Here is a 26,329-nt window from a genome sequence, read left to right on the forward strand (position 1 = left end):
AGCACCACATAACTGGGGTAGAAAGTGGTCCTGAATTCGCAGAGATAATACCTGGACAGAATATTGTCAGACCACTCCCCGCTGGTAGCAAGATGGAGGGTGTTGGCACCTAGACCACAGATCCCACGTGGAGGTTGAAGCGTTTCAGGACGTCACATTCACTGAGCATGCCAGGAAAAAAAAAAAACTGTAGAATACATTGGAATTAATGAGGGGAGTGTGACTGAAGTAGGCACAGTCTGGGAAACAGAATGGTCATCAGGGTTGTGAAGATAGCCGAATCAGGAGGTGTACAAAAGGCACTGGTGAGAGACTTAGATAAAACAAAGAGTACTGAAAGAGTGCGAGGGGGCGACCTTGTCAGGACAGCAGCAGGAGGAGATGATCGCACGGAGACTAACTGGCCTCTAACAATGGGATAGACAGGGGAAGTTTAATTATGCCAAGTATGTCAAGAGGAGCCATGCGTTGGGAGAAACCAGGTAAAATGCTGAAGTGGCTGTGCAAGAGGGAGACCCTGAGGGCCCCCTATTTGTATGGTCCGAAATGAGGAGAGGGAGGAAGTTGGGACGCAGAAGGAGATAAGGGAGGCGTTTTCCAAATATTAGAAAGCATATGCTGCGCCCCAAGACAGGACGGGGAGGAGATACAAGATGTACTGGAATAGATAAGACTTACCCAGATTGGAGGACTCCCAGGCAGAGTTGCTGGAGGCTCCCGTAACAAAGGTGGAGGCCATAATTAGAACTCTGCCCACGGGGAAAGCACTGGGTACAGATGGCCACCCGGGGGGAGTTCTATAAGGCGTATGTGGACATATTGGCGCCACTGCTGACAAAAGTGTATAATGAGTCATTGGGGACCGGATTACTACCAGTGAGCATGAGAGAGGCCCAGATAGTGCCCCTGCCGAAAACCAGACAAGGATTTGGGGGTGAGGGGCCTACAGACCATTGTCCCTACTGAATCAGGACAGTAAAATCCTGACCGCAGTCCTGGCAGGCAGACTACGCAAAGTGATCCCCAAGCCATCCGGATCAGATGGGGTATGTGCTTGCGAGAGGCATCTCGGAGAACCTGAAGCGACTGCACCATGCTATATATAGCATGATAGACTGTCCCGTGCAGGGAGCGGTAGCCTCACTAGATGCCGTCAAAGCATTTGACTCGGTGCACTGGGACTGGCTGTATGCAACAATGGAGAAAATGGGGATCGGACTGCAGTACATGAGGTGGGTGCACTTGATAAACACGCTTCCAATGGCCAGGGTTAAGACAGGAAGAGGTACTCAGAAGCCCGACAGCTATATAGAGGCACCAGGCAAGGGTGCCCGCTGTCCCAGATGCTGTATATACTGGCAACGGATATACTGGCATATATACATGGCGGCATACCTGAGAAAGGAGTATGGGGATAGAGGTGGATGAGACGTGATAATGTACGCGGACAATGTGTTACTGTATGTACAAGACCCCGAAGCAAATTTGCCATATATGAGGGAGGTGCTGGATAACTCTAGCAAGCTCACTGGTATTAAAGTGAACAAGACGAAATCATGCCTGTTCCCCTTGGCTGCCACGGCTTCTCTAGAAGCAGGAGAAGGAACAAGTTACTTACCTGTAACTGTTCTCCAGCATGGGTCTGGCATGGATTCACATGCTCATGAATATTCCCCGTCAGGCTGGGAATCCTCGGTAAAGAAAAAATCAGTATCAGTTTAGTTTCTGATCTGTCTTTCGTAGTAGTAACCAATCACTGATCTCTGCGTCATACTGACCACAGCCAATGACTGCCCTCTACCTAGGCCCCGCCTCTGGCAGCCATCTTCAGATTTGGTAGCTTGGTAGCACGTGAAGTGGCAGTATGACCAAGTGAAGAGCCACAGAGGGGTAGGCGGGAGGGTTGGCATGTGAATCCATGCCAGACCCATGCTGGAGAACAACAGTTACAGGGAAGTAACTTGTTCCTTCTCCAGCATGGGGTCTGGCATGGATTCACATGCTCATGAATATAAGAATAAATAGCAGTACACATGCACAACCACGGGGGTGGGGGGGTGGCAAAAGGCTCAACATTAAGCAATACCACAACTCAACATTAAGCATCTCTTACCTCCTCACCAGGCTCACCTTAAGCGAACAGGTTGCGCAGCCCTGCTTGGCCGACCCTGGACTCCTCCCTGGAATCCCGATCGACGCAGTAGAATCTCGTGAAGGTGTGCGTCGACCTCCACGTAGCAGCACTGCAGATGTCCAGCAGGGGCACACCAGATAAGAACGCCGTAGTAGCAGCGATCGCCCTGGTCGAATGGGCTCTGACGGCCTGGCAGCGGTCGGTTAGCCAACCGGTGACAGTGCATGATGCAGCCGGAGAGCCATCTGGAAATAGAAGACTTCGAGAGAGCCTTCCCTTGATTCACAGGTCCAAAGTTCACGAACAGCTGTGATGTCCTCCGGAAACTCTTTGTGCGGTCCACGTAGAACTTCAGCGCTCTAGCCACATCCAGCGAGTGCAAAGTCCTCTCGGCCGGCGACGAAGGAGACGGGAAGACAACAGGGCTCGTTAAGATGGAAGTCCGACGGCACCTTGGGCATAAAGGAGGGGTGCGTCCTAAGCCCCACCCTCGAGGCATGGAAAGTCAAGTACGGTGCTTTGCAGAATAGGGCCTGGATCTCTCCCACTCGTCGTGCAGAGGTAATGGCCACCAGGAACGCAGACTTCCACGACACAAACTTCATCGGTGCGGAGTGCATCAGCTCGAATGGGGGACCCCATGAGCCTGGTCAGCACCACGTTACGTTCCCACGCCGGGGCCTTCACAGTCCTTTCATAAACTATTACCAGTCGATGGGACCACAGGGACGTCCGTCCTGTGGTTCTGGTATATCTGGAGATCGCCGCCAGATGAATCTTAATGGAGGCATGGGCTAGCCCAGCCTTTGCCAGCGATAGCAGGTACGGCAGCACTTGAGGGGCCGTAATCCGTAGGAGGTTGATCTTCTGTGCTCGGCACCAGATAGAGAACCTCTTCCACTTATGACCGTAGCATTTGAGAGTCGAGGACGCCCTGGCCTTTGCAAGAACCTCTCTGCAATCGGCCGGTATATCGTGGCCTCCAAACTCTAGCGCTGCAGGAGCCAAGCCTGCAGGTTCAGCGACGCCGGGTCGTGGTGGAAGATGGCGCCTCCTTCTCTGGAGAGAAGGTCCGCGTCCGACAGCTTGATGGGAGGGGACGTTGACAAGTCCAGAAGGTCCGGGAACCAGATCTGCCTCGGCCACGCCGGTGCGACGAGGATCATCCTGCACCGGGACCTCGAGCTGGCTGATTAGTCGAAGCAGCAACGGAGGGAACACAAACAGGTATAGGCCGTCCCAGGGGAACGAGAACGCATCGCCCATGCTTCTCGGCTGGGGAAACCTCTTGCACTTCGAGTTCGTCGCTGTTGCGAACAGGTCGATTTGGGGTTTGCCCCATCGTCGGAAGAGTTGATCCACCTGATCCTGGCGCAGTTCCCACTCGTGACACGCGCGCAGCTCCCTGCTGAGCGAGTCGGCGATGGAGTTTCCTTCTCCTGCCAGGTGGAAGGGAACCAGGAACATCCCCTGGGCGACCGCCCAGTGCCACAGATCCTGTGCCTCCCTGGATAGGGCTGGGGATCTAGTGCCTCCCTGCTTCCGTATGTAAAATATTGTTGTGGTGTTGTCCGTGAAGATCCGCACCACCTTGCCCTTGAGCGACGGGAGGAACGATTTGAGAGCCCAGAACACGGCTCGGAGTTCTAGGACGTTGATGTGCAGGAGCCTCTCCTCCGGGAGCCAGAGGCCTCTTGCGTGGAGATCTCCGGTGTGGGCGCCCCAACCTTCCAGGGAGATGTCCGCCGTCACCGTCTCATGGTACGCCGGCGTCTGAAAGTCCTTGCCCGCCGTGAGGTGCGCTCAAACACCCCACCACTGAATCGCCCGCCAGAACACCTCGTTGAGGGGGACCCTCTCTTCGAAGGTGCCCGTCGCCTGCATCCAATGGGCGTCGAGAAATTCTTGAAGAGGGCGCATCCGTAGTCTGCAGAGGCGCACCAGGTAGATGCAAGACGACATCATCCCCAGGAGGGACTTGATGGACCTCACCCTGGCCACGTCCGTGGCAAGCAGGCGCTGCACTTTGCCTAGAATGGTCCGTTCCTCCGACGGGGCCGCCAGGCGCCTCACTGTATCGAGCTTCGCTCCCAGAAACAGGGCCACCTGCGATGGCACCAGGTGGGACTCGGTAGTTTATGGCGAATCCCAGGTCTGCGAGTAGCTACACGGTCCTTGCAGTGTGTTCGACGGCGAGTTCCCTCGTCCTTGAGCGGATGAGCCAGTTATCCAGGTAGGGGTAGACGTGAATCCCCTGCAGGCGCAGCCGCGCCGCCACTGGTGCTAGCACTTGGTAAAGACCCAGGGGCCCGACTTCAATCCGAACGGCAGTGCTCTGAATTGGTAGTGGCGTCCCTGGACGACGAACCTGAGGAACTTTCGGTGACTTTTGAGGATGGGAATGTGGAAGTATGCATCCTCCAGGTCCAACGACGATAGAAAGTCGCCTTCCTCCAGCTGTCCCAGTACATGCTGGAGGGTGACCATCCTGAACTTTTGTGATCTGATGTATTTGTTCAAACGACGAAGGTCCAGGATGGGGCGCCAGCCGCCCGTCTTCTTCCCGACGTGGAAGTATCTTGAGTATACCCCGGAGCCTCTTCGGGACAAGCTCAATGGCGCCTTTCCTGAGCATCGCCCGTACTTCCAACAGCAGTTGCGGGACGTGATTTTCCTTCCTGGCCACAGGTGGAACGTGAGGGCACTTCTTCAGGAATTCGATAGTGTGTCCTCTTGTCAGGGTATCCAGCACCCAACGGTCGGTGGAGATGGACTTCCACACGCTGACGAAGTTAGTCAGCCGGCCTCCTACCGGGGTGCTTCGGTGGGGGCCCGAGACCACGGCCGGTTCAGTCCTGCTTGGAGGTGGTGGCCTTGCCGCCCTGGCCACCTTGCCGACGAGGCGCTCCCTGCTTGCCTTGACCCCTGTAGGCCTCCTGAGACGAGGAGCGTGCCGCCTGGCGGTAGGACGACGAGCCACCGCTGGATCCCTTGGAGGCACCCTGTCTGCCCCCGGAGCCCCAAAAGGGCTGTCGTTGCTGAAGGGCTCCTAGGGCGCGGGCCGTGTCCGTTTTTATGGCTTGGAGGGATTCGTCCACCGCCTTCCCGAACAAGTTGCTGCCGAACGGCATGTCCAACACCCTGGTCTGGACGTCCTGACGGAAGTCGGTCGCCCGGAGCCAACCCCGTCGCCGTAGGCAAACACTGTTGCCCAGCTGGCGGAACCCGGTATCGGCAATATCGGTTGCCACCGTTATGGCGTGGTCCGACGCCACCTCGCCCTCTTGCAGTATTGCAGTATTTCCAGAGCCTCGGACCTCTTGTCGTCCGGCAGGAATTCCAATATGGGGGCCAGCTTAAACCAGAGCTCCCTGTCGTAACGGGCCACGATCGCCAGGGCATTGGCCGCTTTGATAGTCGTCGCCGACGAAATGACCCGCCGCCCCATGGCGTCCAACTTCTTTCCCTCGCCGTCCGGCAGGGAATTCGACGTCGAGGCTCCGGGCCCCGCCGCTTTCTTCTTCGCCGCCGCCGAGACGACCGAGTCTGGCGTTGGCTTGGCCCTGAGGCACAGGGGAGCGGTTTCGGGGACCCGGTACTTCTTCTCGTACTGGTCCCGTTTGGCTGGTGCCGTGGAGGGGTTCTTGAGAACCGAGAGGCCCTCCTCCCAGATGTCATCGATTAGGGGCACCGCGATGACCGTCTTCCTCTTGGCCTCCCGGCGCCGATAGAGGAAACCTTCCTTTTTCTGCTCCTCCGGGCAGAGCTGGAACAATTCGGACGCCCTGGCGATCATGGCGTGGAATGAGCCAATCTCATCGGGCGGCAAGGCCCGTGCAACGGGAGACCCGTTCCGTCGTCGTCACCCTCAGAACCCGTCGTCGAGCCCAATGCACCGTCATCTCCCGACTCGTGGGAGGATGAGGAGAGAAATGTAGGCCTTACGGGGGCGAGTGGAGGAGAGGGTTGGGTCCTCTGCCGTTTGTTCTGAGGACTTCCTGACGGGCCAGGTTGCGGGTCCTCCGGCCTGGGCCGTGGGAATCTCGTCCTCATCTCAAGGACTGGATGGCAGACAAAATGGCCGCCGAGCCATCCTGAGGCCTAGGATCCGGCTGCGCCGGAAGGGAAGGCCGCTCTTCCTCACCATGGTTGTATTCCTCGGTCATCTCCCGAGGATCTTCCTGACGGGATCGAACCTTCTCGAATTGGACTTCGAGGTTCCTCACGGCCTCGGTCAGTTCCTCCTCCGAGGCTGACTCCGAGCTCGAGGAGGGCACTGTGCCCCCGCCCCTCGCTTCTTCCATCATGGCGGCCACGACGATGGGCTGAAAAGAGGATTCCCTCCTTGGCGGCAGGGAAACTAGTCCCGGAGGCGGTCTCCGCTGGCGGTGTCTCTGCCGGCTTGGCCAGAGTCTCCGCGATAGCCTCGATAGAGGCCTTCGCCTGCTGGGTAGGGGCCTTCACCACCTTAGGTGCGTCCCGGGCCCTCTCCTTCGGGGAGGGGCGACGCCTCGCTCCCCCTCTTCCGAGATCGGACGGGGCTTCTCCCGAAGGTTACCCGGGGTCTCGGCCTTACTCTTCCCCGAACCGGAGCGTTGGCTCGTGGTTGACGGTGCCGGGGAAGGTGCGCCCTGCCTGGCGACCGAAGAGCCCGACCTTTCGGCGCTCCCGGAGCCAGCGGCGCTTTGCCTGGTGTTGGGCCCCCGTTGCCGGGGCACCCGCACAGGACTTAGAAGCCCACTCGGACCCTTTCTTCTTCTGCTCACCCGTCGAGCCCTTCTCCAACCAGCTTGCGAGACGGGATCGACGGTCCCTCATGGTCCGCTCCGACAAGTTCTTGCAGAACTGGCAGTCCTTCTCTACATGAGTCTTGTCCCCATGAAGACAGAAGAGGCATCGCGAATGTTCGTCTTCCTTAAACACATTCTGCAGCCCGCATCCAGGGCAGCTGCGAAACAGCTTGGGTCCGGGCGACAAACTCGCATCCTGGGCCATCTCGAAGTAGGCCGCGAATCTTCTGGAATCCTCCAAGAAGTCGACGAAATCTTCACCCTTGAGGGGCGTAGGAAAATCCTGCAACGGGTAGCCGTTAACGGGAGTAGAAACGGTGGAGCTTGAGGCACGATTAACCGGAAAAATGTGAAAATTCACCTGAAAAAGCGCAAAACGCGCAATAAAAGCTCGAGAGCTAAGCACGAGGACTCCAAACACTTGAACGTGCAGTAAAAATCAGAAGATGGCTGCCAGAGGCGGGGCCTAGGTAGAGGGCAGTCATTGGCTCTGGTCAATATGACGCAGAGATCAGCAATTGGTTACTACTACGAAAGACGGATCAGAAACGAAACTGATTTTTTCTTTACCAAGGATTCCCAGCCTGATGACGGGGAATATTCATGAGCATGTGAATCCATGCCAGACCCCATGCTGGAGAATTGCTGGTACTCCCCCTGACCTGGAGCAGGACCACATTTAGATATTTGGGCATTAACATTTGCTGGGAACCTGCCCAGGAATGGAAGCACAATACGATGCGAGCCAAGGCGGGCTCGGCGGCTTCCATGAGGTTCTGGAGCAAACCGCCCTTGTCCGTGGTGGGAAGAGTGGCAGTGCTGAAAATGGTGGCCTTGCCGTGCCTCATGCACTGCTTTGGGAATGTCCCATACGATATTCCCGGGTGTTAGAAATTATGCAGGGGGTACCTGTGGCAGGAAGGTAGGCATAGGGTGGCCCTCCACACATTGCAGAGACCATACGACCAGGGAGGGCTGCGGGTGCCAAATTTCGAGCTGTACTTCCTGGATTGTCAGTTGCGGCACGTGGTGAAGTGGATGGCTGATTAAGTTACGATAGAGACATAATTGCAGCCCAGGCTGAGAGGACGGTGCCTGAGAGACCTCCTCTTGGCTCCGCGGGAAGCACGGGAGGGAAAGGGTACCCTGGAGAAACTGGGGATGCAAATCTGGGGCAGGGCTTGTAAAGTGTCCGGTATCCCGACCACACTCTCCCCGCAGATACCGATAGTGGCGGTGGTGGACAACAGAGCAGGAGACAGGAGAATAGAGGCAGGTTGGAAGACGTGAAGAGTGGCCACGTTAGGAGATCTGAGGGGAAGGTGGAAATACGGGGAGGAGTCTGGGATACAGGCAGGACAGTCTTGCTGCACTTCACAATGCTAGGATTGCTCGGCGAGAGGTGGCCCAGAGCCAGGAAGGGGGCGGGGGGGGGGAATATAGAGAACGAGGATGTAGAGAATTCTTGCGGCAGCAGAAGGGAGACACGAGGTGTCCAGGATATACAATGTATCATTGGGCTGTACTGCTCGGGCCGAGCTGCACTGTAGAAGCAAACCGGAGAGGGAGCTGGGGAGGTAATTTGAGGAGGGCGAGTGGGGTGGAATCAAGAAGTACCATAAGAAATGCCAGGCTACAGTTGATACAACTATACATAGTGCAAAGAGCATATCTTACGCCTGCTGTAATATCCACATTTTAGGGAGCAGGACACCCGTGTGTCCCAAGTGCAAAGAGGGGGCGGGGCTCATGTTTTGGGGATGCCCGGTGGTACAGGGTTTTTGGAGGGAGATGGCATGGAAAGTGGCCCAGGGAGGGGGGGGGATATTGATGTAGAAACGCCAGAAGCCTGCATGCTGGGGCGGTTCAAAAGAAATGAGAAAGACGCGATATATATCACGAGCAAGCGCAATATAGCCATGGGATGGAAAGATATGAGAGCGCCGAGTGTAGCCAAGTGGTGGAGGGATTTGGAGAAATGGTGCACGGCAGAGACAGGGTTATAGGAGAAAGCCGCTGTTGCGCTAACTGCAACCGATTTCACAGAAGCTCAGTAGATTGTGGTCACCAAGCACCAGGACATCACACGACCATCACAAAGTAGTCTCAAGCTGCAGGCAAACCCCAAATGCGGATAGATGGAAACTCAGGATTGGAGTTTGGGAGTCCGTGTGTGTCAGCTGCTCTTCCTTGCAAGTAAAGCCTGCCATAAATACATATTGTAAAGGGGATGCTGGCAAGATGGGACTAAAGGAGTTGACCACTCTCCAACTATCTTTCCTCACTTGATCTGACTGCAATCAAGTTTGTCACCCTTCCTTTTTATACACTCCTTCATCCCTTCCTCCAAGTACCTCCTCACCCATTTCACCATGTCCCTTCCCAGTCACCCTCATTTAAGCTTATCCTCGCACGTCTTCTCTGTATTCTAAAATAGTTTATTTCATCTCTGCTCGCCTTTCCAAAGCTCTGCATGCAGTTTTCTTGGAGGTAATAAGCAGTCATGTGTGTATGTAAGAGGACATGGTGCACTTGAATGGCTGTGGAGTGCAGGCATGGGCAAGGCTTTATTGGGTGTGTACGTATGTACAAAGGAGTGCACACATTTGATGCCTCGTTGGATAGTAAAGTATGTATTGCTCTGGTATGCGTCTGCGATTGTAGAGGTCAGAAATTAACATCAACAATGGTAGATTTTCCAGACCAGCCGTGCAGAGCATAAACTAGTATTTGTAGTGTGCATGCATGCTATACCAAGGTGAAGGGAGGACTTATGACAATTTGCATGGTGACTTGACCTGCAGTCCAAATGTGAAGTATTCCACTGAGAGCCGGGCCAGGTTTATGATTTACATGGCTCTGCAGCAAAAAACATGCATGCTCCCCAAGTTACATAGGCACCGACATCACTGTAAGTGAAAGAAAACAACGTCACAGGTAGTATTCGATACCCAAAGAGATTGTGATAAGTTAAATCATAAGTCGCTATTATGCCAAGAACCTGATGTGCAATATATCAAGTTCCGTTGCCATTATATGGGAAGCAATTCCTTTAGTGAGGCTTTTATGTAGAATACACAAATCTTAAATTGACTGGCCCACTGAATTTACCAGGGCAGCTCTGCATGGTAACATGTACAAGCAAGCATTTGCAATGCCAACAGTTTGGGCTTTTGTGTAGGTATGGTCACTCGCCAGCCACTGCTGTAGTGTTATTCAACTGCGCGTTGATAGTAGCTGGTGAAAAATGGCCCGAGTACCCGGAATCTAATAGCACTGCCTGGCAAATGGCTGAAACATACACAAACTACAACTGTTGACTTTGCCAATGCTCGTTTTTAACAGTACTTCAGTGAATGATATGCATAGTGCTTATAAATAGAGTAGCTGAATGCAGACCTGGTTAAGACAGATTTTTATTTGTGAAATATTTTCCCCTCAGTCCTGTGCATCCCAGCACTACTGCTCGACTCAGGGATATTTTCTTGACTCTGGAGGTGAGAGACTTTTTTGCCACCTTTAAGTACAGTGGTAGAGATCACTGGACCCCTCTTAAGGGGCTATCTCTCTCCATAGCCTTTTTGAGCCTCATTCCTATGGCAGTAGCCCACCACAGGGTCCCTACTGCAAGTCATTTTGGGGCCACTGCAGTACCGCCAGACCTCCATTCAGGAGTAGTCGCCTTTCTGCAACAGTTTTTTTTACCAATTGCAGCACAAGTCATCCTCCCTGGAGTGATGTGGGGACACTTTGTATCCCCATAACTTTGTTGAAAAAGTGACATTGGTACTTTCCAGGCATCCCATGAACAGGCTGGTGACATTTGTTGATTTTTCTGAAGCATTGATCAAGGCAGCTGTTGCTGCAGCCGCGATAATTCACAATGGGGGGGGCGCATCATTTAAAATGGCTCCCCTTGTCATTTTAAAACCCGTTGAAGATGTCCTGTCCTTTGGCGGCCATCTTTCCCAGGCAGAGCGGTGGAGAGGGTTTGGGGGGGGGGGGGGGGGTTCCTTTCATGCACCCTTCAGGTTTCTTGCAGAAAATCCAGCAAAGCTTCTCCTGGTCTGTGCGCTGGTAGGAAGTGGGCGCCCAGGATACACATTCTTCCAAGAGACTGTTGCTGGGGAGGATTCTAGAAGGTTGGCTGTCCCTCAGTGCATGTAGCTGGTAGACCCACGCACAAGAAAGGGTGCGTTTTCTTGCCTGGAACACCTCCCCTGGGAAAAATACACAGTGGTTGTCTCAGCGAATCAAGAGAGGGAGTGAGCCACAGGAGGGGCAAATTGGATTGGGGAGGATAAAAAAGGGGGCACAGGAAAAGAAAGGTGTTTGGTTAGCTGCGGTTAAGGGAAGAGGACTAGGAGACAACATACTGAGGGCATCATCCTTGAAGGTACATGGCGTTTTTCTGCAGGGTAACTCAATTCTGAATGGCACAATCTCAAATTCATCCTAAGGGAGTTCAGTTCACGGCTACGCCTCAAACTCACTTACCGTAGGCAGGGCTACACCCGGGAAAAGGTTCATCGCATACACAGACATCTACCTGTATGCTTGGGTAGATACATGCATATTCATACAGCCATGCAGCCATCATTTACAAGACTCCCTGTCAAATACAATTACTCATTTTTCGTGCAGACCCTTCATAGGGTGCTGTTTCGTAGTGCTTCCACTAGCACTCGATTAATGTATACCTGGTTTACATGGCAGAGCTAAATTATACTGCTTTCTATAGCTTCATTTATTGTTGGACTGTAACAAGACAAGGGTGGATGTGAGGCAATGTACTATTAGTCAGTGATCCAGATAAGGTTTTGAAGTTTAAGTTGGAACTAAAATGATATGCAAGTCTTCCCAATCGGAGTATTTTATAAGCGAGTGAAATAATGTTTCAACTGAGAAACAGAAATGTTTTTGTAAAATTATTTCTTTGCACCTAGTTATTCATACACATAAAAGATACAGCTTTACTTTTACCAATCAGGCAGTAATAGCAATTTCTTCCTGTGGTACTACGTGCACAGCTGGTCCAAACATCCATGGAGCCATTTGAGTGAAATAAGGGGGACAAGTAAAGGCGTTTCCCAATTCTTTGTTGGGAGTATTATTACTCCATGGTTTTATTTTTTGATAGAATATGCCTCTTTTTAGGCAGTCAAATGTGCCGATATAACCCCCCCCCATCTGCAAGGCTGGTTACAATGTAAACCACTCTATAGATCTAGCTAATCAAGTGACAGTTACACTATTCGAGGCCAACATCAACCTGTAGGTTTGCTACTTGGAGAGCTGCATGGACAACGTCACTTTGTGCAAGAGCAAGATATTTGCAGTATTGCTTTGGGATATGCTTAAGAAGTGCAACAAAGAAAATGGGAAGATAACAGCCCAGTTTCTGAAAGGCTACGAGGAACTGGGAAAAGGGATTCTCAGAGTAACCAGCTTAGCTCTTGACCCGATTAACCTTAATCAGGATTTTAAAGGCTTCAACGTTGATGATCTTGGGATTAGACTATCAGATTCTTTTATGGTTTAGTGTCATCAGGTAACAGCTACAATTGGTCAATATTTAGGGGCACACACTCCTAGCAGAGGAGAAATCTCACCCGCATCACAACTGTATAAGCCCCAAGCTCTGCCAGCAGCACTTATTGGGCATAATTGGGGGAAAAGACCTAAAGGTATCTGCTTTGAGTGTATCGGAGAATGACGGAGGTAAGAGCTCATGCAACCTGGAGCAGCAACGCTGGTCAGTCTCCGTTGGGGGTGTAATCTATAGCCCATAGCCGAGATCTTGCGCACCAAACCGCTACTAAACTGGGTGTGAATATGGACTAAAACATTATCGAAAGCCAACAGATTTCTTTACCTGAATGATCAAGACCACTGCCATGGTTCAAGTCTGCATATGTTGCCTGGCATCATTATGGGATAACCCAGAAAAAATGTAACAGGTAAAGAAGGCATGCCAAGGATCAACCCAGTATCAAATGCAACAGGACTACTTAACTTGGGCCACTGGACGTTTGCATCTATCCTTCAAGCAAGTTGTGGTTTATGAAAATAACCTTGGTGTGATGACTCCTGGATTAACGTGCACTTTATATTCAAATTACGTTCAAATTGAAGTGGCAGCTTTCACTGTGAAGTGGAAGACTACCAATAAGTTGAGCTGACCGGTTTGTGGTGTGGCAAAGGAGACAGCAGGCCACCTTTTGCTCCTCTGCAAGGGTTAAAGATGTGAGATCTTGTTAATTACGGCCTCCATTTAATTATAACGGCGTTAGGACCATTAATTTTGCATTAAATTTGTGCAAGAACACTAATCATCTAAAATGTTGTATTCTGCATCAAAGTTTTTACTTCGTGCATGGCTAAGAAGGTCTAGATGTGCCAATAGAGATTTTACTTGATTTTATCAATACAAATTATTATGTGAACAGATTGTATTGTATTTAAATAGTATTCAAAATGCATTTACAAAAATGTAATACTTATGGTAAAAATGCCTAATAAAGCTAGGTTTCATCATCTTACCTCACGGGGATAAAGTGGGCGTGGAAACCAGCTTTAATTTGTCTTGTACCTACAAAATTTAGGCATGGAAATTATAGCATGGTTGCCTACAATTTGCAACAGTCCATTCTGCACTTTATAAAATGGTTAAAGAAACGCTCACTTGTTCCCCCGTTATTTTTTTTATTGTTGGCTTGGTGGGTTAATGTGCCCTTGTCATTTTGATGTGAAACTGGCAGCCAAATATCCGCTGCAGGTTCTTAACCCACTTATCTATTCCAAGCTACACTAGCATTCAGAGCTTAAAATAAGGATAGGAATACAAGCCTCGTTTGGATTGGCTTTTAAAACAAACTTTTTTTAATGAAATGGTGAATGAAGTCATTTATTTGGCTAGATGTCTAATTCACGAACAGCTTGGCAGTCACTGGATCCAATTTTGCCAGAACCAGATCAGATTTTAAATTGTTCCATGTTAAAAAAAATACGTTGCATACAATTCAGTGATGTGTCAATTTAAGCCTTACATAAATTATGCAGATTGCGCATTTAAAAAACGAAAAAAAAAAAACTACGAATTTTTTGGTATAAACTGAAAGCATGACTTCCTCTTCATTGCGATTGTACTACAGGTTTCAAATTTAGAAAGGGGAACATTCCAGCGGGTGTAGCTTCTAAATGTATGGTTGGGGCTTCAAATATGGGTTTTGCTCCAAACTAGGTTTCATTTATAGGAAACTTTGCCAAAGGGCCAGAGGAAGCCTTCCACTGTATCTAGGCTGGGGGAATTGTGTACTGAAACATTATTCCAACAGAAAACCGCACTGCACACCAATGGCGTGGAACCCATCAGGCCATTCTAGTTATTGGGACCGCAGTAAAAGGTAGATTTACCGTCTGGGTGCACGCTTCCATTGTAAGCAAAGAGTTACACTGAAAAATGGAGGGCACGCTAATGGCGATTAGTCGATACGTAGGGGGGCGGGGGGGATTTGGGATTTCGCTGTAGTGGTGAATGCTGCATGCATGCTATTGGCAAGAACAGCTACAGCAGCAAAAACTGAGATCAAGAAATGTGATAAACTCCCACATCGGATTATGTAATCACAGGTGCTATATGGTGGCAAGGCAGTTTGGGGATGTGGGGAGGATGTGCTTTTGGAATTCATCCCATTTCCTGCAAAACGCAAGGACGGGGAAGTTGTACACCCAAGCCACGTAGAACCGGCTAACCAATGAGGACTATGCCAAAGCAGCAACTAAAAGGTCAGTGACTGTTAGTTTCTCATGTGCCAAATGAACTGATCTTATAAAAACCATTGCTTTCGTCTAATCAGTTCTCTCAATGAGTTTCTGAATCTGCATTTCCTAATCGTTGAAAAGCACAAAGAAAAGTTTGTTACATGGTACAGTTCAGATATTGATTTGTGGCCTCACTTCTTATGCAGCGTATCAAAGAAAACAGTAAAGCAGCGTCACTTCACCGATGCAGCGAACATGGGATCTGAAACAGGATTGTTGCAATGCAAATAGCAAAATAGAACAGAAGTGAGGGGAAGTTAAAATGTACGACAACTCCGCAAGTTGGTCTCCTTCGAATGCAGAGAACAAAGCACTAGTAGAAAAACGCGTGTGCAGAGCCTTCATCCCCATTGTTATCAGGTTAACCAGCTAGAGGTTTATTACTTATGCTATAATGCATGTTTCGGGATGTAATGAACGTCAGAGTTTAAAAGGCAGAACACCAGCTTCACCAGCGTTAATATAGTATAATGGCTAGTGAAATAGATGGGTCGGGGTACACTCCTGTCAATGCCTTGCTAGGAACCATCACCGTTTCATTGCCTCTGCCTTTCAGGTTATGTCACACTTGTCAAACGCAAAAAGTGTGTGGCCATTCATCTTGCTCAGCAGCGGCAAGTATTACAAAGTCTAGGAAGGGATTTGGGGGCTAAAGAGAGTCATCGTGCAAATGCAGCCCTTGCATCCTGTATCAAGTTCAGATACTGTATATTTAGTAGGAATTGAACTGCAGAACTAATGGCTTTTGTACCAATTTCCAGCTATTCAAAAGCCTTTTTTTACTTCCTAAAGCAGGTTTCAGAATGGGGTGTTAACATGTAGTAGAAAGAATCACTCAATAGGACATCCATCACCACCCCCCCCCATGCAGGGCTGTACATTTGAAATATATAAATATTTCAGTTTTCATATTTCCAGTTTGTTGAAGTTTGGTCCGGGGAGGAGGAGGAGGAAGGGGGGGGCAAAGTTATAGTTGGTCCCAAAATGTATCCCCCCCCCCAATAGACTAAAGGTGAAAACATTTCTGTTGCGCCTACAGCCCAAACCGATGGACGGATGTTCACCAAATTTGCAGCAGGGCCTGCGACTTGGTCCCGAAAGCGTACTTTTGTAAATTTGGTGAAAATCCGTCCAGTTGCGTTTTATTTTTAACACAACCAAAAAGTAGGTCTTTTTTTTTTTAAAAAAGAGATATCCATGTCTGCTCCGTGGGCACACTTCGCTGTTCACTCCGCGGACAGGTCACAGATTGTGGATAATCAGCTTACACGCGACGTGCTCTCCGATTGGCTGGGATGAGGCGCATCAAATAGTTTCGATGCGCCCGCCATATTGGATGCGCGGACATGCGCTGGAAGGGAGCATAAATCCAATTTTGGGGAGTGTATGTGTGTATTAGTTGTTGGAGGGTGGGGCGGGGAGTAAGATGGGTTAAATGTTGTATTTGTTTAGGTAGAAGGCCATGAGGTGTGTGCGGTCACCGCACTTGTCCGAGGACATACTAAACACGGAGCGCACTACTGGCTATTTTAGTTTAGTATGAGGTTGGTTTTGGGTCGTTAGAAGAGCAATGGTTGAAGAGGGTATGTATTGAGTTTGTACGTTGGTTGTAATTTTTTAGAATGTTAATTGAAGTGCACAGTTCTAAGGTGGATGTATTATGTTTTTTGGGTTGTGGTCATTTGGTAGGTGTTTCTATGGGTATGTTATGCTGCGGTGGTTGTGGTCAGGGCCTAGAGTCGTGGGTGCATAGCCGAAAGCGAATATGTTTCTGCCGCTTTGCTTTGTCATCCTAGGAGAGATGAAACCATGGAGACGGACCAAGGAGGACGACCCGGGGACCGAGAGCAAAGATCCGAGGGGCCCGGGGTACCGCCCGAAACTCCCATCAGGACCGGCGAGGAGAACCGATCGATCCACCCCGATGGAGGAAAAGATGCTGAACTGTGCCATCTGTGGAATCAGAAGATGATGCGGGCCTCCCAGCGCGTGGATCAAAACATCCTTTGCACCAGACTCCCCCTCGACTCGAAATCAAAGTGCAGTCGGGCGGGGGGATGTGGGGGGGCGCTTGTCGGGTGTCTTGACCCACGTTTGAACTATTATGCTACAACATTTGGTGCTGTGGGCTTAGAAAATCCAAGATGGTGGAAAAGCCCACATTTGCGCCAGAATCCAGTAAAACCGTGCAGTTTTGCGCACACCAAAATGGTCGCCTGACCTGCCACCCACCAGTGCGAGCGTGATGGGCCTGTACACAGAGCAAAAACCAGTGCAAAGAAAGATGGTTCTGTTCAAAATCTGTTCTTGTTAATGTCAAAAATTGCTAAGATCATGGGTACGAAACCAAACAAAAATCCAACTCTGGTTGAGTTATACTTTACTCTACTGCAGATCCACATCAATGCCATGTTAAGCAAGGATCATATACTATCAAGTAAAATCCTCTCTTTTTGAAATGTATTAATTCAAGACAGCTCCCAAAAATGGGTGCAGTACCAGCATTTGACACGAACCGGCGCTAGCGATCTAAACTCTGACAGGAGACCTGCATTTCAGGAGTTCCAAAAGGAACCCGAGTCAGCCTGAACTTCAAAGGCTTGCTGATCAATGAGAAGGAACAAGTTACTTACCTGTAACTGTTCTCCAGCATGGGTCTGGCATGGATTCACATGCTCATGAATATTCCCCGTCGTCAGGCTGGGAATCCTCGGTAAAGAAAAAAACAGTATCAGTTTCGTTTCTGATCTGTCTTTCGTAGTAGTAACCAATCACTGTTCTCTGCGTCATACTGACCACAGCCAATGACTGCCCTCTACCTAAGCCCCGCCTCTGGCAGCCATCTTCAGATTTGGAAGCACGTGAAGTGGCAGTATGACCAAGTGAAGAGCCGCAGAGGGGTAGGCGGGAGGGTTCGCATGTGAATCCATGCCAGACCCATGCTGGAGAACAACAGTTACAGGTAAATAACTTGTTCCTTCTCCAGCATGGGGTCTGGCATGGATTCACATGCTCATGAATAAAGAATACATAGCAGTACACACATGCACAACCACGGGAGGTGGCAAAGGCTCAACATTAAGCATTACATCAAACTCAACATCAAGCAATCTTACCTCCTCACCAGGCTCACCTCAGGCGAACAGGTTGCGCAGCACTGCTTGGCCGACCCTGGACTCCTCCCTGGAATCCCGATCGACGCAGTAGAATTTTGTGAAGGTGTGCGTCGACCTCCACGTAGCAGCCCTGCATATGTCCAGCAGGGGCACACCAGAAAGGAACGCCGTGGTAGCTGCGATCGCTCTGGTGGAATGGGCTCTCGGACGGCCAGGCAGCGGTCGGTTTGCCAACCGATGACAGTACATGTTACAGCCGGAGAGCCATCTGGAAATGGAAGCCTTCGAGAGAGCCTTCCCCTGATTGACAGGTCCAAAGTTCACAAAGAGTTGTGACGTCTTCCGAAAACACTTCGTGCGGTCCACGTAGAACTTCGCGCTCTAGCCACATCCAGCGAGTGCAAAGTCCTCTCAGCCGGCGACTAAGGCGACGGGAAAAACACAGGCAACACCAAGGGTTCGTTGAGGTGGAAGTCCGACGGCACATTGGGCATGAAGGAGGGGTGCGTCCTGAGCACCACCCTCGTGTCGTGAAAAGTCAAGTATGGTGGCTTGCAAGATAGGGCCTGGATCTCTCCCACTCGTCGTGCGGAGGTGATGGCCACAAGAAACGCTGTTTTCCACGACAGAAACTTCAACGGGGCCGAGTGCAGAGGCTCGAACAGAGGTCCCATGAGCTCGGTCAGCACCACGTTGAGCTCCCACGCCGGGGCCGGAGCCTTCACCGGCGGGAACAATCTGAACAGTCCCTTCATTAACTCTTTCACCAGACGATGAGACCACAAGGACGTCCGCCCCGTGGTTCTGGTGTATCGGGAGATCGCAGCAAGATGAATCTTGATGGACGCGTGTGCCAGTCCAGCCTTGGCCAGCGTCAACAGGTACGGCAGCACTTGGGGAGCCGTAATCCTTAGAGGGTTAATGTTCTGTGCGTGGCACCAGACAGAACCTCTTCCATTTGTGTCCGTAGCATTTAAGAGTCGAGGACGCCCTGGCCTTTGCAAGAACCTCTCTGCAGTCGGCCGGTATGTCGTATCCTCCAAACTCTAGCGCTGCAGGAGCCAGGCCTGCAAGTTCAGTGACTTTGGGTCGTGGTGGAGGATGGCGCCTCCTTCCCTGGAGAGCAGATCCGCGTCCACTGGCAGCTTGATTGACGGGGACGGTGACAAGTCCAGAAGGTCCGGGAACCATATCTGCCTCGGCCACGCAGGTGCGACTAGGATCATCCTGCACCGTGACCTCTTGAGCTGGTTGATGAGCCGGATCAGCAGTGGCAGAGGAGGGAACGCGTAAGCATCGCCCATGCTCCTCGGCTGGGGAAACCTGCTGGCGAACCTCCGGCACTTGGGAGTTCGTCGACGTCGCGAACAGGTCGATCTGGGGTGTGCACCACCGTCGGAAGAGGCGATCCACTAGATCCTGCCGTAGTTCCCACTTGTAGCACGAGCGCAGCTCCCTGCTGAGTGAGTCGGCGATGGTGTTTATCCCTGCCAGATGAAACGGCACCAGAAACATCCTTTGGGCGACGGCCCAATGCCACAGGTCCTGCGCCTCCTTGGACAGTGCTGGGGACCTGGTTCCGCCCTGTTTCCTGATGTAAAACATGGTGGGTGTTGTCGGTGAAGATCCTCACCACCTTGCCCTTGAGGGACGGAAGGAAGGACCTGAGGGCCCAAAACACTGCATGGAGCTCCAGGACGTTGATATGGAGGGACTTCTTCGTCGGGAGCCAAAGGCCTCTCGCGTGCAGATTTCCGGTGTGCGCTCCCCACCCTTCCAGGGAGGCATCCGTGTTCACTTTCTCCTGGTGGCCTGGGGTCTGGAAGTCCATGCCCGCCGTCAGATGCGCGCGGGTGCTCCACCACCGGATCGCTCGTCGGAAACTCTAGTTGAGTGTGATCCTCTCCTCGAAGTTGCCCGTCCTTTGGATCCAGCGCGCATCCAGGAACTCCTGCAACGGGCGCATCCGGAGCCTGCACATGGGAATGAGGTAGATGCAAGAAGACATCATTCCGAGGAGGGACTGGATGGACCTCACCTTGGCCGCGTCGGCAACCAACATCCGCTGTACCTTGCCCAGGATGGCCCTGGTCCTTTCCTCCGACGGGGAGGCCAGAAGGGACACGGTCGAGCTTCGCTCCCAGAAACACAGTGCGTCTTGCGCGGGTACCAGATGGGACTTGGCGTAGTTCACAGAGAATCCCAGGTCCGTAAGAAGTTGGACGGTCCTTGCCGTGTGCTCCACGGCGAGCTCCCTCGTCTTGGCTCGGATGAGCCAGTCGTCCAGGTAGGGGTAGACGTGGATCCCCTCTCGGCGCAGCTGTGCCGCCACTGGTGCAAGGCACTTGGTGAATACCCTGGGTGCCCACCGCAGACCGAAGGGAAGGGCTCTGAACTGATAGTGACGCCCTTGGACCACGAACCTGAGAAATTTCCGGTGCCCCTTTAGGATGGGAATATGGAAGTAGGCATCCTCCAAATCCAGCGACGACAGGAAGTCGCCCTCCTCCAGCTGACCCAGGACGTGCTGGAGGGTGACCATCCGGAACTTCTGCACCTTGATGAACTTGTTCAGCTGTCGTAGGTCTAGGATGGGGCGCCATCCTCCGGAGCCCCGAATCCTCTTTGGGACGAGTTTGATGGCGCCCTTCCTGAGCATCGCCTTTACCTCCCGGAGAAGCTGAGGGACGTGAAGCTCTTTCCTGGCCACAGGGGGGACGCGCAGGCACCTTCTTTGAAGCTCGAGCGCGTGGCCCTGGGCCAGGGCACCCAACGGTCGGTGGAGATGGACTCCCACACGCTGACTAAGCTCACCAGCCGGCCTCCCACTGGGGTGCTTCGGTGGGGGCCCCGACCCCACGGCCGGTTCAATCCTGCTTAGACGTGGCTTTGCCGCCTTGACGAAGACGGCGGGGTCCGCCTGACTTGCCTCGTCGCCTGTAAGCTTCCTGAGACGACGAACGGGCCGCTTGACGGTAGGTGGAAAATCCGCCGCCGGAACCTTGAGGCTCCGAAAGGGCGGCCGCCGTTGCTGGAGAACCCCAAGAGCCCGGGCCGTCCCCGTGTCCGCTTTAATGGCTTGAAGGGAATCGTCCACTGTTTTCCCAAACAGGTTGTTCCCATCGAACGGCATGTCCAGGACTCTGGTCTGTACGTCTTGACGGAAGTCAGTAGCCTTGAGCCATCCCCGCCGCCTAAGGCACACGCCGTTGCCCAACTGGCGAAAATCCAGTGTCGGCGATGTCCGTCGCAATCGTGATGGCGTGGTCCGACGCCACCTCACCTTCCTGCAAGATCTCCAGGGCATCCGCCCTCTTGTCGTCCGGTAGGAAGTCCAGCAGGGGAGCCAGTTTGTACCACAGCTCCCTGTCGTAGCGGGCTACGATAGCCAAGGCGTTGGCCGCCTTAATCGTCGTTGCTGCCGACGAGATGACCCTGCGTCCCATCGTGTCCAATTTCTTTCCCTCGCCCCCCGGCGGGGGAAGTCGACGTGGGGGCCGCACCCCGCCGCTTTCTTCCTGGCCGCTGTGGAGACGACGGAGTCCGGGGTAGGCTGTGCCCGGAGACACAAGGGGGCCGCGTCCGGGACCCGGTACTTCTTCTCGTACCGGTCTCTTCTAGCCGGCGTCGTGGATGGGTTCTTGAGGAGGGCAAGGCCATCATCCCAAATATCGTCCAGCAGAGGTACCGAGAGGACCGTCTTCCTCTTGGCCTCGCGCCGCTGATAAAGGAAACCTTCCTTCTTCTCCTCAGGGCAGAGCTGGAAGAGCTCGGACGCCCTGGCGATCATGGAGTGAAAAGATCCAATCTCGTCGGGCGGGGAAGCCCGGGTGGGAGGTGACGGCAGATCCTCGTCGTCCACCTCGTCGTCCGTACCCGTCGCGGCCGTGTCAGTCCCCGTGTCATCCCCTCGAGTCGTGGACGGGGAGGAGGGCTGAACGGGGCGCGACGGCTGACAACGAGGTGGAGGGTGAATCCTTCTTTTCTTAGGAGGGGGGCCGCCCGAAGGGCCTGGTTCCGGGTCCCCCGACGGGAGTGGCTCCTCCACTGGCAACGGCAGTCTCGTCCTTATCTCTGAGCACAAGGACTGTATAGCCAACAAAATGGCCGCCGAGTTGTCTTGCGGCGCTGGTAGAGGGGAGTCCGACGGGCGGTCAGGGTCGTCGTCTCCTGCGTCGGGATCCCTCCCGACGGGCTGGTCTTCCACGCCAACGCCGTGGCTTAAGACCTCGATCAGTTCTTCCTCAGAGGTTGAGGCCGAATCCACGACGACCTCCTGCCCCCCCTTTTTCTTCTCCGTCGGAGGTTTCACGGGGTCCTGTCGATGGGCATAAAAGAGGACTCCCTCCGCGGTGGCTGGGAGACTGAGCCCCGAGGTCGCCACCACTGGTGTAGCCTCCACAGGCTGAGCCAGGGCCGCCGCGACTGTCTAGATAGAGCCCTTGGCCGGATGGATCAAGGCTTTCACCACCTTAGGTGCGCTCACCGCCTTCTCCTTGAGGGGGGAGAGGGGACACTGCCTCGCTCCCCCTCCGCCTTCAAGCTCGACCGGGGCCTCTCCAGGAGCTTCGCCGGGTTCTCGGACTTCCTCTTACCCGACCCAGAGCGTTGGCTTGTGGTTGATGGTGCCGGGGAGGGTGCGCCCTGCCTGGCGCCCGTAGAGCCCGACCGTTCGGCACTCCCGGTGCCAGCGGACTCGCGGTGCTTGGCGACCGCTCGGATTTCTTCCTCCTTTTCTCGCCAGACGGGCTCTTCCCTTCCAGCCACTTGGCGAGACGTTGATGGCGGTCCTTCATGGTCCGCTCCGACATGTTGCCGCAAAACGCACGTCCTTCTCCACGTGCGTCTTGTCCTCATGTAGGCAGTAAAGACAAAAGGAGTGTTCGTCTTCCTTAAAGACATTCTGTAGCTGGCATCCAGGGCAGACCCTGAACAGCTTTCCGGGCATCGAGCTTCCCTTCTCCTGGGCCATGACCGAGATGGGCCTGAGAAACTTCTGGAATCCTCCAAAAAACGTAGCGCGACGAATCTTCACCCTTGAGGGGCGTAGACGAATCTGACACGGGTCCCCGTTGATCGGATGGAGAGTCGGTGGAGCTTGAGGCTCTTTTGACCGAAAAAAACAAAGTTTTTTGAGAAAAAAACGTGAAAAAAATAGCACTAACGCTCGAGAGCAATAGCACGAGGATCCAAACACATGAACGTGCGGTAAAAATCTGAAGATGGCTGCCAGAGGCGGGGCTTAGGTAGAGGGCAGTCATTGGCTGTGGTCAGTATGACGCAGAGACCAGTGATTGGTTACTACTACGAAAGACAGATCAGAAACGAAACTGATACTGGTTTTTTCTTTACCGAGGATTCCCAGCCTGACGACGGGGAATATTCATGAGCATGTGAATCCATGCCAGACCCCCTGCTGGAGAATTCTTAACACCTACTCTTCCCAGAACTCCTCACAAGACAGTCTGATTCAATTAAAAGTTCAAGAGGATGGGAAGTCTTCACACCTGCTCTTACCACCAACAGTACAGGATATCGCCTTGACATGTAAATTAGGAGGGGAGGAGAGTTTCCTGCAGCCTGGCAGAAAGGAACAATAGCCTCTTTCCACTGAATAGGATATGCTGATTTGGGTGTTAACTGTCAACACTGCTCTAGGAGAAACAAGACATCTGATCTGAGTCAAGCCAAGCTTCTGGGGGGTGGACCCAGACTCAGAAGATGTGAATTCCATTAAGGGCAAATGTATGCGTTATTTAATTGCTTATATAATATTGTATTAAGCTTACAGAAATGTACAAGTTGGAGATCCTGAATATGAAAAATGTACCTACAATTTGAGTCTATACTCAATTCCGTACGATGTTCTGGGACGGAACCCTGCAATTTATTAATGCTGTAGACACTGTATTTATGCTAGAGACATGATAACTTATATTAACATGCTCAGGGAGAGGGTACAGGTCTGTGTAAATTTTGAGGAAAAACCAATATGGCGAAAGTCACTAAAAAAATGCAAAATGTATTTTTGAACCCAAGTTCGTAGAAACATGGGCCTCGAACCAAACTGTACCTTGATCAATCTATGATGTGTATATGTCATTTCAACAAATGGTATCTGGGAAATATGTGTTTTGGGTAAAATTGATTCTCAGTAAAAGCAAAGGGGCGTTTCTTCAATAGATTGTAAAATGGCAGCATCACTCTGACTCACAACTTAGTTTCCCAGTGAGAGCACAGAGAATTCTCTAGCCTATCAGGATCCTCAGAGGGTGGGGTTTTAAAATCATCCCTGTGCTCCAAGCTTGCTAGGGGGGGAGGGGGGGTGGAGGACTGAATTGGTATTGTATCTGATGGTATTCCTGAAAAATGTGTGCTCTCCTTCCATCTCTTTATACTGCATGGGGGGGGGGGGGGTGGGGGGTGAATTGCCACAAGGGGAAAAGTGATTATATTCCCTCTTTTTGAAACCATATCAGTTTATTTCTGTGCTGCATTCTTTCCCTCATGTTTTTCCTTGAAACCATAAAAGCATTCTCAGCTACCTTATCCTTTCTATACCAACTCCTAACTGATTACAACAGTGTGCTATCAAATATTAATTATAACAGTTTGCAAAACAAACCTACTTCTTGGCTCAGTGAGGTCAGGGGGATTCAAAGAGAGGGACGTTTTACAAGGGTTTATCATCCAGATCCATGAACTGGTCATAAAAATATATAAATAAGGGCTTCCCAGACTTGGCATGGACTTAGTTGGAGTGCTGAATTGAGGTCACTTAACACTCCAGCAACCTTACTTTGTGCATTCCCTCCCATAGACTGGATGGCGGAAGTGCCCCGGGGCAGACCAGCTACTGAAGAGGCATCTTCACTGCACTGCTCATAATCTCACTGAAGTTTTACATTTTGCTTGTGGAGAGGTCTGTGTTGCACCCTACCAAGAACTGAACCTGCCTGACAGACAGACTGGTTTCTTTGACAACTCACCACACCTGCATTGTTGAGAGAATATGGGGATTGGAGGGCTGGTCCATCATCGTAGCAGTGGTCGTCCAAGGAAGCATGTCCCGTCCATTTGGGAATCTCTGCAACAGGTCTGCTTCAGATGATTTACTAACGTGCGTTTTTACCAATGGGGTAAAAAGGTCTTGTTGAAGGTCCAAAAACACTACCCAAGTACTTGCATGTCGACTGAACACCTTTAGAATGTTGGCTAGAGAAAGTATGCTTACGTTTACTGCCTTACAATTTATACAGCATATTTATTCATCTACTCGCTCTACAGTTGTGCCATCGCTTTGCTCGCTTACAAATTAAAGGAGGAGTTCATAATTGCAAACAAATGGTAAACAAAGAAAGCAGGGGTGCAGCCATCGTCCGCTTTCCTTGAGTGTTTATGAATCCCAACTTAAAAAGCAAAACAACTGCAATGAAAACACACAGGCAGCAAGGACGTCTTTATTAGTCATAGGTTTGCTTGTTGGCGCTTAAGTCCATTTCTTGGTCACTGGAAAAGGAAGTCACAAACACCAACTACCAAAACCTATTGAAAGGGGTTGGCACGTGGAGAGGATGGGAGCAATCATCCCATAATCTGTGGTCCTGAAATTTAAGAACAAACTACTCAACACTATACAGAAAACTGAAAAAAGTTTTTTTTAAAAAGTACCTGAAAAAGCTTCTGTTTCTCTGCAACTTTGTTTTGAACTTGTTTCCTAGAGGTGGTGTTGATTGCCCTTTGAGAAATTTGACGGAGTGCCTGAAAGAAAACATCTCATTAGAAAATGGACTGCAATCCTATTGTAACATTCTTCGTCTCTTCACTTGCTGGGGTGTTTACTGTGTCTGGGTGCAAACACAGGTTTCAATTTTAATTTCCTGGTATGACGTTGAGTAACTGTTCTTTACCAAACGGGGTCCCGTTACAGACAAGGAATCCAATGGAAAAAATGCCTATGTACTGGAAGTCGAGATCCAAGTTTCATACAGCATTAAACCATAGTCAGTGAGGATAGAATAAGGCTACTATTATGAAGGTGATTTAAAGCCCAAAACATGCATCATTCTACAAATGTATTGCAATGAATTCTATTGTGAGCTTGCAGATGACAGCATGCTGGAAATTGGCCAGTTACTATAGCAACCCATCTAGTTTACGAGAGTGTGCAGTGCGCAAGACTCGGCCACCAGCTACCCATTTACATGAACCGGACCACTCTTAAGCAAGAGCTGCGAAATCAGCAGTTTCACCTGCCAAAGGTTTAATAGACAAGGGTAATATCAAGTACCTCTAAAGGAAAGGTACATTCATTATTTGATTAGACCCTTGCCACTACTCCATGTGTCTTATAGCAGAGGGTGCAAAAATTAAATTGCAAGCTAAAAGCCAGACACCATAAATGGCCACCTTAATGCTAAACATACACGCCAGACACCATTCCTTACTCGCCAAGAGTCAAATAT

General features: G+C 51.3%; 1 protein-coding gene across 1 annotated transcript in view; it reads right to left on the bottom strand.

Moving 5' to 3' along the window:
- COX7A2 (cytochrome c oxidase subunit 7A2) overlaps positions 1 to 26,329 on the bottom strand; it is a 48,535-nt gene that overhangs the window by 7,201 nt on the left and 15,005 nt on the right. The window contains exon 2 of the mRNA XM_069606264.1: positions 25,536 to 25,625. Coding sequence (XP_069462365.1) covers positions 25,536 to 25,625 — 90 coding nt within the window. The remainder of the gene's footprint in view (positions 1 to 25,535; positions 25,626 to 26,329) is intronic.

The sequence above is a fragment of the Ambystoma mexicanum genome, chromosome 4p (assembly GCF_040938575.1).
Source record: "Ambystoma mexicanum isolate Mex_15411 chromosome 4p, UKY_AmexF1_1, whole genome shotgun sequence".
Classification (NCBI taxonomy): domain Eukaryota; kingdom Metazoa; phylum Chordata; class Amphibia; order Caudata; family Ambystomatidae; genus Ambystoma; species Ambystoma mexicanum.